Below are 15,784 nucleotides of genomic sequence, written 5' to 3'. Positions count from 1 at the left end.
TTCTGACAAGCAAAGTTAATGCGGAAGTCAGATTCACTTAACAACTGTGTTACTAACTTAACAACGGCAGTGATTCACTTAGCAACTGTGGCAAGAAAGTCATAACATGGGGCAAAACTCACTTAACAACTGTCTCACATAGCAACAGAAATTTTGGGCTCAATTGTGGTTGTACGTTGAGGACTACCTGTAGTCTGAATGATTCCAGACAGGATAGAAACTATAATGAAACTTCAATTCACTGAATATCTGCATGCAATTGACCAAATTCTGCTACAATATGTGGCATTTGCACAACAATATCATTATGGAAATGTAATGTAATATGCAAATGATACAATATGTTGCAAATGACACTATTTGCATGATGGATGTCATGGCTTAAGTGTCATAAATTAGCATTACTTTAACCTGAATGAGTATGCGATTCATAGGCACCTCAGATTTCATCAGCTGCTCTCTGCCTGTCTTCTAGCTGTGTCTGTCTTGATGGATATGAAGGGGATGGATTTTCCTGCAAGCCCATTGATACCTGTAGTAAGCCAGGAAGGGGAGGATGTTCAGAAAATGTAAGTGGGTCAATATTTTCTTGTTTACTAACCTAGATCTTCTTTTGGATTAATCCAGATAAAAGTTACCTTAGTATTATTTGTTTGTTTGTTTAGCGTATGACATAGCCTACAGGGACTAGCAATATATATTAACATTTCATCTAAAACACAATAAAATATACCATGTTTCCCCAAAAATAAGACCCTGTCTTATATTTTTTTGAACCCCAAAATAAGCGCTTGACCTTATTTTCGGGGAGGTCTTATTATTTTGGGGCGTGTGGAGCAAGATGGGGCTCCTCTTGCCATCTTACCTGATTTCTAGCTCTGTCTCCCTAACACTAACCAGAGGAAATGGCAGGGACCGGCTGCACATGCGGGTAAATATTTTCAGGGACGGCTTTTTTTCAGGGAGGGCTTATTTTCAGGGGGTTTATTTTAGCACATGCGCTCAAAAGCCCGATTGGGCTTATTATCACAGGATGTCTTATTTTCGGGGAAACATGGTAAATATTAAAAAGATCTATGTTGTAATATCAATATCTAGGGCATCTAACCACTGAAGCACAGCATCACTTATATTTTAAAAAAATGGATACTGGACTGATATATGCCCTCAGTTTATAGCCAGTCACAATGTGATCTACAGTTTGGCGTGGAATTGGGACAATCACACTGAGGGGAGGATACTAGGCCCCATTTATATAGAGAGTCCTGGCAGACGCCTCTCAAAGTAACTGTAACAGATTTCTGAGGTGCAAATTCTATTCATGATTACTGGCATGGTACTTAAAAGCCTGGTACCTTTTTTGTGAGGTCCTTTAGGTGTCTTTAGTATGAACTTCAGTATAAACCCCCAGTAATTAGAACTGCATATCCGAATAATTCTAATTTTCACCCAAACTGGAGGCTGCAATCCAATTCTTTTGTGCTAAAAAAGAAGAAGGAGGAGGAGGAGGAGGTTGGGTTAACTGAGAGCTGGAAATGAAACTCCTCTATGCCAAGTGACTGGAAAATTGCTAAAACAGGAAGCCCCAGACTTATTGTTTTAAAAAGCTGAAATAGAAAAACAATCTAATCAAGAAAAGATATGTGCTAAAAAAAACCCCTCCCATTTCTACCAAGAATCAAGCTGCAACCTTTTATTGTGCTAAGCAAAAATCTTAACCATTCTGCCGGTTCAGCACTGTTGGTAAATGGAGGTTTACAACCTAGTAGAGTGTATTGTGGCACAAGAGAAATGTGTTTGAACTAGTTTTGTATCTGTATGTTGATATTTTTATCTTGTATCTGCAAGTCCATACATATATAAAATTTAACTTTGTGCAAGTGAGATATGTATTAGAGTGTCTGTGCACACACACATACACACTCATACACATAGAATTATCCCCAAACACCTGCCCATAGTTATGAAAGTGCTTTCCTGAAACAACAGAGAATTATCCAATGAGAGGATGTGATAGCAAAACAAATAACTTACTAGTTATTGCCAACATGTCTCAGCCTGCACAGGGTTTTCTTAAAATGGCTTAGAATCAAGATGGCACAAACAAGAATAGCTTAAAAAGAAAGTGCAGAAATGCCCTTCTCTCATTCTTACCTTGTTTTTCCAATTTTTTTTGCCAGGCTACATGTACCAGTACCGGCCCTGGCACAGTCAGCTGTCAGTGTATCCAGGGTTGGACTGGGGATGGAAAAGCTTGTGTTGTCATAGACAATTGTGTAACAGAGACCAGAGGAGGCTGTCACATCAATGCTGATTGTAATTACATTGGCCCTGGACAGGTACAGTATTGTTATTCCATTGCTGTCTTGCTAAAAAGGATCTGTGGCTCTTGGGTTTGTTAAATAATGACTTGTGCTTTTTATATGATAGCATCAGATATTTAAAGTGGCTGCAGGCCACAGAGTTTAACATTTTCAACCTCTATTGAATTGCACTGAATGGAACAATAAAAGTGAGAATTTGTAACTCCTTTAAGAAGCCTTGCCTTTTCCCAGGATCACATGATTGTCCTCTATTGGACAATTCCAGGAAAAGATTTTTTTGGTCTAATTCCCCCAAAGGATTACTCACAGCCACAACAAATGTAGAAGTACAAGTCACTCTAGAAATTAAAAACTACAGTCATGAAAATCTAAGTTAAGATTCCAAAAAAGCAAACAAAAAAGGGCAAAGCCTAGTGAAACAAACAAAATGTTAAACAGTTATGATATTTATGTAGTTACTTAGCAAGCACATCTAAATTATGGTATATTAAAGTAACCAAAATATCTTTACAATTCACAAGGCATGTCACTCACAACTTCTGAGCACCTCTAATGTTTGGAAATTGAAAGTTGAAAAATTTGACACACCCTACAAGTAGGCAGCCCAGAGACAATACAGTACTCAAGTCTGTCTGGATTTAAGTTATGGGAATGATCAACTGCATAAGCTCATGAGAAGCAAACACTGTTTCTGCCAAGGGGCTAGTTTCAATTAGAGAGTTTAATACCAGAGTATGACACATACTGGTTCTGGTTAAATCTGATGCAACTGCAAGACAATCAAGGAATACTATGTTGTTTTAACTCATGTGGTGCTTATTATGCCTGACTCAGCTGGAAAGTTATCTTGGCATGTAGGGCCATATTTGTGTAGATTCTAAAGTAAACTTGATTACAAGGGAAGCATGTTGGTTCTCATAGCTTTCCAATATTCCATCTGATGCTACTGCTGTCACCAGAGTTTGCCTGGGTAGATGATTGCACTGGAGAATCTAAATCGGAGTCCTGGGAGAGGGTCCAAGGCTTCAGGGACTGATTCTGAACAAAAGTTGTGCTGGTCTCAATGAATGCAGATGACTCTGAGATCGCAAAGTCCACTTCTGTCTTGAGGAGGATTGTCCTCAGATAGAATTATTGTTATTATTGACATCCATAGGAAAGGATGTTGGAAGCTGTAATTCAGAAGAGATGGAGGACTGCTGGCTTCCAACCATTATCTAATTTTGCACATGAAAAATCCAGAATACTTCTATTTAGGCTGATTTCTTTAAGCTGATTATGGGACCATCTTCTGCCACCAGTAGCCTCTCACCAGCCAGTACACTCACATAGAGAGGGGCTCCTCAGGGTGCCGTCAGCTAAACAGTGTCAACTGACGGCCCCAAGGCGGCCCCCGAGGGAGAGCCTTCTCTGTGGGGGCATCTGTCATCTGGAATGAGCTTCCCCCGGAGATACGGAGGATCCCGGATTCACGCACCTTCCGCCGTGCCCTCAAGACCTTTTTATTTCAACAGGCTGGCCTGGCCTAACTTTCCTTTTAATTGTAAATTTTTAAATTTTGTTTTAAAACATTAGGGGTGTTTTAATTTGTTTTGGGCCAAATTATTTAATGGGTTTTATATTGTCTTTTAAATTTTGTAGTTTGTGTGTTTTATCTTTTTGGCTGTTCACCACCCTGAGTCCTTCGGGAGTAGGGCAGTATATAAATCCCAAAAAATAAAATAAAAATAAAATAAATAAAATTTCAAATCTCAAGTTACAAATATATTAGTTATAGACTTTAATTTTTTTCCTTCATTTCCAGAAGTTGTTAACCAAAGGTTAAAATGAAAAAAAAATCTTTTTCTTAGAAAACTTATACTATTGGATAGGAACTAATGTCCCTGCTGTTTCAATTTTCAGAGCAGCTGTATGTGCAAGAAAGGCTATGAGGGTGATGGTTACGTCTGTGATAAATTTGACCCTTGTATGATGGACAATGGGGGCTGTCATGAACTGGTAAGACATGGAAATAATCTAGGGCAGCCTTCCCGGTTTAATACCTTTCAGATGAGTTGTCCTCTAGCTCCCCCGGATAACAGCCACAATAAGTGGGGTGACACAAATCATTCAACAATACAAAAGGCACAGAATTAGAACCTAGTTTGAAACTGAAACCTGTAGAGTAATCTTTCCAGAATGGTGGAAAGTTCTCCAAAAGACAATGCATTTAGTAAAGTAAGCATAAGCTCCCTATATTAATAATAAAATGTACACACTATAGGAAAAGCAACTACAAAATAGTACATATTTGGCACAGTTGCATGCAAAAATTCTTATATTAGAAGAAACACAAAATGTGCTTTTTTAAAAAACACAGTTTGAAGAATAGAGTTAAGATGGGGAGGGGGAGACCAAAAGCAACTATGGATGCATTCATTCATAACTGTTTGAATTTTCTGCTCTTACAAAGCAATATGAACCAGTTTAGTCTCCAAGTAGAAAAAAAAAATGGGTTTCTTTAGCACAGAAACCCAGAAGAAAAAAAATGTGTGTTTTACTTTAAAGGCCTAGCCCATGACGTGGACTGAGGGCCACAACTGGCTTTGGATGCTGTGAGGAATTGTGTTTCTCAAAGCAGACTCTTGAAGCTAGGACAAAAAATGCACTTTGATTTTGTTTCATTTACATTTTTGTTTAATTAAAATGAAATGCAGTTATGCGATTATTCTCTAGTCATGTCCTGAATAATTGTCATCAGTCCCATTAAAATTTGCAATGTAGTAGCAATTTTTGGATATTCTCTAGGGGCCATACCAAAGGTTTTCCATCCCCAATGCAGAGCTCATACCACTCTAAACCAGATATACAGCATTAGGTCTTTAGAATCCTATCTAGGTGATATTGAGTTCCGCCTATTTTCTTTACTTTACTTTCTTATTGCTGAGAATTATCTTTTTTTTTTTTTTAACTCATCAGGCTGAATGCCAGATTCTCAATACTGGGGAAAAAGTTTGCCGTTGCCCTGACGGATATATGGGAGATGGAATTCAATGTTACGGTGATGTGATGAAGGTAAAAAGATGCATTTCCATTCTCTTTCAAGTGGGGGCAGTAAAGTGAAAGCATTTATATCAGGCAAGGATCATAACTCAATGACAGTGGCTTTGCTCTGTCTGCCATATTTGATATGTCTAGGAAAGATCACTTTGAGGGAGTATCTTTCAGACAATGCAAATATTCTGGACCAACATAAACCTCAAGTGACTTTTCTGATTATGCACAGAACAGCATCTCGCTTCTCAAACTCAGCTTTTTCCTTATCATTCCCTTTAACAAAAGAACAAGTATAGGCATAAAATATGCCAAGGAATATTTCTCTTAAGATAAAAATTAAAAAAAAGCACTGTTCTGTTTTAGCTTCCTTATTTAAAAGAAAAAAATCAGCATTTTCTAGATTTCCCATTCTAATCCGGAAACCACAATGACTAGCTTTGTGAGAGACAATGATTTTTCTCACTGCAGTGCAGTGATAGGAGCCTAAAACTAATTCATAGTTTGAATATATTATTTTATGAAATTGAAATATTTTTTTTGAAAAAAGTTTTTTATTTTTATTTTTCATCAAAATGTTTAAATGTACAGTCTTTTATCCATCCTTATACATTGTTCGTTTAACTTCCATTAGGTAATTAATTAATTATTTGTTTGGGTCTGCTCTTTTACCATTTCCTTCTTTTGTTTTACTACAACCTTTCCTTTTTTCCTTCCCTTCTTTCTCCTCCTTTCTTCTTTCCTCATTCCTCCTCTCCTCTCCTCTCCTTTCCTTTCCTACTTCCTTTCCTCTTTCCCCTCTCCTTTCTTCTTTCTCCCCTTCTTATCCTCTCTCCTGCTCTTCTTTCTCCTTCCTTCTTCCTCTCCTTTTCCCATTCTTCTTTTCTCTTCTTCTCACCTCCCAACTCCCCTAATTTCCCCTATCTACTCCTCCCCTCTTTTCCATTCCTTTGTTGTTTCCTTTTTTAATTCAATCTGAGATGGTATTCGAGCAGACCCGATTTCTATTTACATATGTCTTAATTTCCAATTACATTTTTTACTTTACTATTATTCCTCTAGTATTCCTGTACATTTTTTAATCAATCCATGTATCATCTGGGTATAACATTTGTGCTATCATCTTCAAAGTTTACCATTATTTCTTAAAATATATATTTATCTTTCCTTCTTTCATTTAATTTTAATATACTACAACATATTCATCTCAAAGTTCTTGTCTTTATCCTATTTATTATCTATACTCACTTTCTATCCATTGATAAAATTTCCCCCAAATGTTGTAATACTTCGATTCTGTTTTCCCTTTAATTGCCAATGTCAACCTATTCATTTCTGCACATTCCAATATTTTCTTAATTACCTCTCCTTTTGTAGGGTTTTTTTCTATTTTCCACTTTTGTGCAAATATCATTCTTGCCCCCGTTATGATATATATTATTAAATATATATGTTCTTTACTATACTTTTCTGAAAAAATACCCAACAGAAACAATTCTGGTTTTAAATCAATATGTTGCTGTGTCACCTTCTCTAGCCATATTCTAAGTCTTGCCCAATATTTTCTCGCTTCTGGACATATGCACCACATATGATAATATGATCCCGGTATCTGATGACATTTCCAACATTTAGCTGATTTTTCTTTGAACATTTTTGCCAATCTCTCTGGTGACATGTGTCTATAAAACATTTTATACAAATTCTATTTGTATGCTATGGCCATTGTTAATTTATAATTTCTTTCCCATAGTTGTTGCCATTTATCTAGCTCAATCATATAGCCAAAATTTTTTGCCCATGCTGTCATTGTTCCTTTCACTTGTTCTTCTTCCAACTTCACTTCCAATAAGTAACTATACAGTCTTCTGATCATTTTTTCCTCAGTTCCTGTGATTATCTCATCCAATGTTGTCATTTCCAAATAAAAACCATATAATTTTGCATCTTTCCCATATCTCGCTTGTATTTGCAACTGAGTATACCACTCCATTTCAATCCCTAGTTCCTCTAATTCTTGTTTTGTTTTCAGTTCCCCTGTTGCTGATAAGATATCTTTATATCTTATAATATTTCTCATATTCATAAGGTTTGGGTATACAAATGCTTCCATTGTTGAAAGCCATATTGGTATTTTCAAATAATGTTTCTCTCTAATTCTTTCCCACACTAATAATAATGCATTCCTCACATAATATCTTTGGAAATAACTATGCATTTTGTTCTTCCCATACAATAAAAAGCGTGCCAACCCAGTTGTAAATCATGTCCCTCTAAAGTTAATAATCTTATATTTCTCAACACAATCCATTCCTTTATCCAAGTTAATGCTGCTGCTTGATTATATAATTCCCAATTTGGTAATCCAAAACCCCCTCTTAATCTTGCATCCTGTAACATTTTCATGCTAATCCTCGCTTTTCCTCCCTGCCATATAAATTTCAATATCATTTTATTCAAATTTTCAAAGTATTTCTTTTCCACTTTCATTGGTATTGTTTGAAATAAGAACAGCAGCCTAGGTAATATATTCATCTTAATTACTGTTATTCTTCCCATTAGTGATAATTGCAGTTATCCCCAAGTCTGTTTCTATCTGATTTTTCAGCTTATAATAATTTTCTTCCTTAATTGTTGCACACTTTGCAGTTAATTGTATTCCCAAATACCTTACTTTTTTAGTAATCCGGATATCTAGTTTCTCCATTAATTCTCTTCTGTTTCTCTGTAATATTTTTCACCAATATCTTTGTTTTATCTTTATTAATTTTCAATCCTGCCACTTCTCCATATCTCTCTATTTGTTCTATTAATTTAGGACCTACTTCTAATAGTTCCTCTAATATAAACACTAAATCGTCCGCAAATGCTTGTAATTTATATTCTTCTTTTTTAATTTGTGTCCCCCTTATCTCTCTATTTTGTCTTATATTTCTAGTTAACACCTCTAGGGTCAACACAAATAACAATGGGGATAGAAATCATCCTTGTCTTGTTCCTTTCATAATATTAACTTTCTCTGTCATATCTCCATTTATTATTACCTTTCCAAATTATTTACTATAAATTGTCTCAATCATCTTTATGACTATTCCTCTAAACTCCATAATCTGTAGTTGTTTCATCATAAATTTCCAATTCACATTATCAAAAGCTTTTTGTGCATCTAGAAACATCAATGCCATTTGTTTTTCTGGATGTGCCTCATAATATTCTAAAACATTCAAGATCGTTCTCATATTATCTCTAATTTGCCTCTTTGGTAAAAAACCATTTTGGTCTGCATGTACAAATTCATTTAACAATGTCTTCAATCTATTCGCCATTATTGACGCAAATATTATGAAATTGAAATATGATGGCTGAAGAGGGGATTGGAATCTGAATTTCCTCCTTCTAGTCCAACCTCTTGTCCATTATACCCAGTGGCGGGTTTCAAAATTTTTAACTACCGGTTTGTGGGTATGGCTTGATGGGCGTGAGATGGTGGGTGTGACAGGGGAAGGATACTGCAAAAATTCCATTTCCTCCAGATCAGTTGGGACTCGGGAGGTAGAGAATAGATGGGGGCGGGCCAGTCAGAGGTGGTATTTACTGGTTCTCCAAACTAGTCAAAATTTCCGCTACCAGTTCTTCAGAACTGGTCAGAACCTGCTGAAACCCACCTCTGATTATACCAGACTAGAAGTAAGACAACTCTTGGAAGAAAAAGGGAGAGGGCCTCTAGAAGACCAGCAAAGAAAGGGAGGGCATCCCTGTCCACTCACTCTGGAAGAATGATTTCTTATTTTGTGTCAATATAATACTTTAAAAATGTATCCTAACCATATCTGCAGAATAAAATCAGGTTACGTGCAAACAGAATAATAGAGTTAGAAGGGACCTACTAGTCCAACCCCTTGCTGAAACAGGAGACCCTATAACATTACAGACAAATGATTGTCTAATCTTGTCTTAAAAACCTCCAGTGTTGGTTGGAGCACCCACACCTTCTGGAAGCAAGTCATTCCACTGACTAATTGTTCTCTCTGACAGGAAATTTCTCCTTATTTCTAGGTTCGTTCTCTCCTCAATTTCCATCCATTGTGTCTTGTTTTGCCTTCAGGTGCTTTTCTCCAAAGGTTGACCCCTTCTTCTTTGTGGCAGCCACTTAAATATTGGAAAACTCCTATCATGTCCCTCAGTCCTTCTTTTCTTAAATTAGACATTTATTTATTTATTTATTTATTTATTTATTTATTTGATTTGATTTGATTTGATTTGATTTGATTTGATTTGATTTCTATACTGCCCTACTCCCAAAGGACTCAGGGCGGTGCACAGCCAAACAATAAAACACATACATACAAAATTTAAAAGTAGAATAAAATCAAATTAAATAATTTTGGCCCCGACAAATTTAAAACCCCAAACTATTTAAAACCAATTTTAAAATTGAATATATACAATACTAAAAGATATTTAAAAATTACAAATCTTCTATAAAAGAGGGAGAAAATTAGGCCAGACATTAAACCATTGAGAGAGATGCTAGTTCTAAGTAGAGATCCAGGCAAACAGTGCTGGTTTGGACCATAAAGTGGAACCAAACTATTGTTTTCTACAGTTGCTTTGCCATAAGACAATGTCCCCAGTTCCTTTATCTAGGTGCCTCCTCCCCCCTGCCCTGAGAGCTAAATGTTCTTTCTATGTTCAGAGGAATTTATGTTTGCAACAGAAAGGAAAAGACAGCTATTGTTTTATATTGTTGTTTTTTCCTTGATAAAAACATTCTATAAGTAATGGTAAAACGTTTGATCAATTATGTGCCATTAAATTGATGTCAACTCTTAGCAACCCTATAGAGATATTTTCTCTGTCCTTAATAATGATAAAAATACAAAACCAGAAATAAAATGAAGTCATGTAAGCAAACATGAATGAAGGAGTGAATTGACCAATTAGTCATATTTCCAGCAGCCTTAAAAAGTCCAGTAAAGCCTATGGCTGCCTTTCTGTGGAAAGGATTTTCTTCTGACTTGGCACTATTGGAAGTGGAATGTTATCCAGCTCTTTGGAATGATGGATGGATGGATGGATGGATGGATGGATGGATGGATCCCCCTCTGTTTATTTTGTTCTTTTATAAACAGTGTTTTTAGAGCTACTGTATGCCAATAAGAAAAATATAAAGAAGGGGTGTCCAACTTGGTAACTTTAAGACTTGTGGACTTCAACTCCCAGAATTCCCCAGCTAGAATTCCCCAGTCAGCCATGGGGAGTTGAAAGTGTTAAAATGGATAAAATTCGACACCCTGATATAAAATGTAAATACAGCATAAATATTTAAAATAAAGACAATTAAATTTATTTGTTTATTAAGTCTATATGCCAATCATATTATTATCAAGTGCGTCTGGGTGGCGTATAAGAATAACAGTAGCTTCTGCTGTTAGGCTAGGAAAATATCAGAATTCTCTTTTGGATTGATTGATAGGCAAGTTCCCAAGCATCTAGCCAACTTCTACCTAGATTACATGTATGATTAAAATTGTAATGTGTTTAGCCTTGTATTAGCATATTGCCTTAGTTTATAAGCAAACCATGGTTAAATTAAACTTGTTTAGCATACTGCATAAATCCTTCTTTTTTCTTTAAGATCCCTAGAATAATGTTTTACCAATTTGTTGTTGTTTTTCTTTCTAAAGGAGCTGGTAAGGAATTACCACTTTTCAACTTTTTATGGGTGGATTAAGGTAAGGATTTTCTGTTGTTGAATGCTATTTTAATATTTCTGAAACAAGACAAAATTGAAACGGTTTAAGCATATTGTTCCATCAGTAGAAATAATAAATATATTTACATTTTAAAATAAGAATTTTATCTTAAAAATGGCCTTTTCAGGTTTTTGACAAAAAGGCTTTCTAAGCAGAACTTCATATAAATCTGTTCAAAAGCTGGAGCTCATTGCAACTGATTTATAAATAAAGAATTTCAGCCTATGTAATTAGGGCAGTTGCTTAGAGAATCAAAACATTAATGTTTCAATCTATTGGGTAATTTTAAAACTACTTTTGCATTTTTTTATTTTGAGTTTGTTGGTGATCAGAAGATACACATATTTTAATGAGGCCTTTGCTTGAGAAAAATGAGCTTGCTCTAGAAAGGTTAACTATCTTTTGATGATCATGCAGATGAGCCTTTGGATCAGAAAAGATGCTAAAACCGCTTTATTGTCTCTACATACTATGATTTGTAAAGTAAAATAGTTTCATAATAGAAAATGCTGGGACTCTGAGGTATCAGATTCCACTGGTTTGAGAGATTTCATTGAAGACGCTGGTGGTAGATCTGCATATTGAATTCTATGCCTTTTAAACTAAACACAGAAGTAATTAGCATTAATGCCTGTGCATGTTGTCTTATTTTGCTCAAAAGAAATCCCTCTTCAGCATGCCCAGAGGAGCTAATGTGACTGTTCTGGTGCCACTGAAAGAAGCTGTCCAAAATTTGAGCAAGGATGAAAAAGAGTTCTGGCTGGAGTCCAACATGCTACCATCTCTTATCAGGTACTGTTGTCCATGTATGTCAGAATCAAAATTGGTATAAATAAGTAAACCTGCTTTTTCTCTTGATTAGTGAAATCTGTTCAGGTTTGATCTGTGCCAGAGGCCAGGTGACAGGTTTGGCGTATGATGGGGTTACTTCAAAGGTTTTACCATGGGCCGTGCAGCACAGTTTTCAGTACATTCACTTAGGTTTATAGAATACCAGTTTTTCAGCTTCCAAGAATGAGTGTTCAATGATGGCTAAAATACATTGTTTAGTGGGGTACCTGTGATAATCTAAAGAGCAGTGGTGGGTTGCCCCTGGTTCAGCCCGGTTCTATAGAACCGATAGTAAAACCAGATGGAGGCTCTGCCCACCGACCCCAACATCATCAGAACGCTTCTGCGTATGCGCAGAAGAGCTCAAGCGGCCCCGTTGCGAACCAGTAGTAAAGGTAAGTAGAATTAAACCCCTATTAAAGAGGTAGATAAACTTAGTAGAATTAGACATTTCTGCAATTTGAAACACTTGTCTTTCCAGAGGAGACAATGCAAGAAGATGGACTCTTCCAATATGAAATAGTTTCCTTTCACATGAACACAAAACTCTTAGGGCAACTCTGCACTTCACCTAGAAAAATGTGATTTCATTTATTTGTCTTGTGCTTATAGCACGCACATGAAATACAGATTATGTGCCTCTCTTTTCAGATATCTTCCTTATTCATAATTCTGCATATCATTTTTCTTGACCCAGATGTGTATACCCATATGCATGCCATCTATATCTTTTTAAAAAAAGAAATATAGTTACCAATGTGCAAACATACTTACCAATGCATAGGAATACAAACATACATCTCAAGACATAAGAATATCAGTTTAACTTCCTTATCTGTAGAATGTTCTGATTTTTCTGATTGGACATTACTAAATGTCCATACTGAAGAAAAATTGTGAGACCAAGTTGATTTGAAGGCAGAAAGAAATTTTATTTCTCCTTTAGTGAGAACGTAATTTTTTTTTTTTAAAAAAAATGAAAACTATTCCAAAAAATAAATTATACACAGCACAGCTATTAGCAGGCATTGATACCATGTGCTAATATATAAATTCTAAATTTTGGACTAATCTCACACCAACAAGGCTGCCTGCAAAGTGTGGTTAAAAAAGGCAAGGTTGATCAAAGCTTTGCCTATTTTTGTGAGGAAAAAAAGCCTTTTAAAACAATTTTGATCACACTATCAGAGCAAAATGTCTTCAAGGAAAAACAAAGGAAGTCCAGTTGCCTTTTGAAAAGCATATTTGATTGCTTTTGGTTGTCTTTGAGACAACCATGACCTGGATGACTGAGAATCTCCATAGATAAGATGGCTGATGAAGACTCTCCTGACACATTTAAAAAATACAATGCTTTTTTTTTCCTAACTGAAGTTGTTCTCTTGGCTGTTAACCAGCCAATTGTAGTTTTGTTAATATTTTTATCCTACCATAGGTCTCATATCCTCCAGGGTTCCTTCACAACTCAGCAACTCAAGAAGTATGTTGGCCAAGAACTTCCCACTCTCAATCCAGAGGCCAAGTGGGAAATAAAAAGCAATAATGGGGTAAGCTTGTAGGTTAAAAACATTATTTTCTATTAATAGCAAAGTAAGAAATGTGGGAGAAATATTAAATAAATGAAATGATGATATTATGTAATGATTAACATTGGAAAACAAGAAGACGACACAAAAGATATACTCAGATGAAGCACTGAACGAATGATTGATTATGTATTGTATGTTTGTTTGTTTATAAACTAAAATTTTCAAAAAAACACATTATTTCCAATAGCAAAATTAGAGAGATATTATTGAAATGTGCTGATGCCACTTTTAAACTAAAGAAATTGTGCCCCAAGGAATGTAGAACTAATGTGAATCTGTAGGCTCACATTTTTTATTTGAGAAATGTTGATCATAGTGTGTATACAAAGGCATGTTGTGACTCTCAAGATTACAATGGAAAATTTTGATAAGCCTTTCCCATCCTGTTGTTCTCCAGGTGTGCTGGAATGCATAGCCCATAATTAGAGCCACTGCAGCTTGACAAATTAGAAAAGATATATTCAATCCTAAGAAGTGATCCTAAATTAAGGTTTCACAATCAGCCCTATATCCCAATTAGAGCACAAAAGTGTTTTGATGTAAATGTAATAGGAATAGTTATATTTTAATTCTAATGGGACGAATTTGAAGGACCATCTTGTCCTGAACACATCTACTTGACCCATCAGAGTGGTGGGGCAGGGAATGCTAGAATCTCCTTTCCTAAGGAGGTCCATTTAGGGCAGAGGTGCCAAATTCGCGGGCTGTGTGCCAGATGTGTAATGTGCCAGCCACCCCCACCCCCAGTTTAGCGAAGGGGGGAAAAGTCACAATACATCATGTGACAACAACGTGACACTGCGAGTTTGACACCCCTGATCTAGGGGGACTAAGAAGAAGAGCCTTCTTCATGGTAGTTCTCTCCCTGTGGAACATCATCCCCTAGAGGTAGGTTTGGCCCCAACTTTGAAACTCTTTTGCAAGGCCCTGAAGACCTGGTTTTACCAATGAGCCTGGCAACTCCAGAGTGGGTGGAGCCCATCAAATGGCTTGTTTGATTGTTGTCACTGGGGTGGTGATGGTAGTGTTTTATTATTTTTCTATTGATTCTACAATGTTGTAAGCTGCCCAGTCACTGTGAGTGAGTTGGATGGCCATATAAATTTTCTTAAATAAAAAATAGCAATAATTCAGAATTAATATCTGCATATATTTCATTTTCAGGGAATAACTATTCAGAATGCCAGCATTGTGTTGGGCGATATTCCTGCTATTAATAGCACTATTTATATCATCAGTAAGGTAGGTTGATTAGATTGGCCTGGATCTTCGTCTTTTTTTATTGTTCGAGTGGGGGAAGTGGGATTTATGAGATATGAGTTAAGCATATCTCATTTATTGGTCTTTCATTAAACAGAAGCAACAATATCACCAAAGTATTGAGATGAAGCTTCTAAAATTTAATTTTTCTCCTCTCTATGGCACTCTATTTACGCTATTATTTATATCTATGAGATGAAAAAAGTCAAGTAATTGGTCTTCCTCTTTTCACTTTTCTTTTGTTCAGGTTCTGTTACCAACATCTGTCAAGATCCCACCTGGTCTGCAGGAGCAACTGAACACTGTGCCCTCCTTCTGGAGGTTCAAAGAGCTATTGGAGGTAAAGTCCTCAGCGGAAAGACCATCATCTTCATCATCATTTTAGCCATTGTCTATCCATTGTAGGATGAAGGCCTCTTCCGCATGTTTCCAACCAATACAGTTCTGAGCTTTCTTTTGCCAGTTGGACCCACAATACTTGCTGATGTTCATGATTCAACTTGTTTTAGTTCTCTTTTGTGGACCTTTTCTGCTTTCAAGTGGGATCCATTCTGTGACTGCATTGGTCCACCTGCCATCAGTTCTTCTTGTTATGTGACAAACTTATTTCCACTGCAATTTTTTTTACTCTCTTGATTATATTGTATACTTTTGTTTGTGCAGGTCTTTTTTCTTTTCTTGTAATGTCAAGCATGTAACATTCCATGGCTCTTTACCTTACAGCAGAAAGATATTGCCCCATATCAGAGGTGGGTTCTGATCAGTTCTAGAGAACCGGTAGTGGAAATTTTGAGTAATTTGGAGAACCAGTAGAAAAAATTCTGACTGACCCCACGCCCATCTATTCTCTGCCTTCCAAGCCCCAGCTGATTGGGAGGAAATGGGGATTTTGCAGTAACCTTCCCCTGGATTGTGGAGGGAATGGAGATTTTACAGTATGCTTCCCCTGCCACGCCCACCAAGCCATGCCATGTTCACCAAGCCAGAACTG

The 15,784-nt window shown here is 36.3% G+C and overlaps 1 protein-coding gene across 1 annotated transcript in view; it reads left to right on the top strand.

The window, feature by feature from the left end:
- STAB1 (stabilin 1) overlaps window positions 1–15,784 on the top strand; it is a 123,417-nt gene that overhangs the window by 49,306 nt on the left and 58,327 nt on the right. Inside the window, 9 exon segments of the mRNA XM_070937045.1 lie at window positions 476–569; window positions 2,181–2,339; window positions 4,227–4,322; window positions 5,283–5,378; window positions 11,045–11,092; window positions 11,775–11,905; window positions 13,380–13,491; window positions 14,698–14,775; window positions 15,041–15,133. Coding sequence (XP_070793146.1) covers window positions 476–569; window positions 2,181–2,339; window positions 4,227–4,322; window positions 5,283–5,378; window positions 11,045–11,092; window positions 11,775–11,905; window positions 13,380–13,491; window positions 14,698–14,775; window positions 15,041–15,133 — 907 coding nt within the window.

The sequence above is a fragment of the Pituophis catenifer genome, unplaced genomic scaffold, assembly GCF_029215685.1.
Source record: "Pituophis catenifer annectens isolate HBS135680 unplaced genomic scaffold, rPitCat1.0.hap2 SCAF_2, whole genome shotgun sequence".
Taxonomy (NCBI): Eukaryota; Metazoa; Chordata; class Lepidosauria; order Squamata; family Colubridae; genus Pituophis; species Pituophis catenifer.
This window is presented reverse-complemented; position numbering and strand designations above follow the sequence as displayed.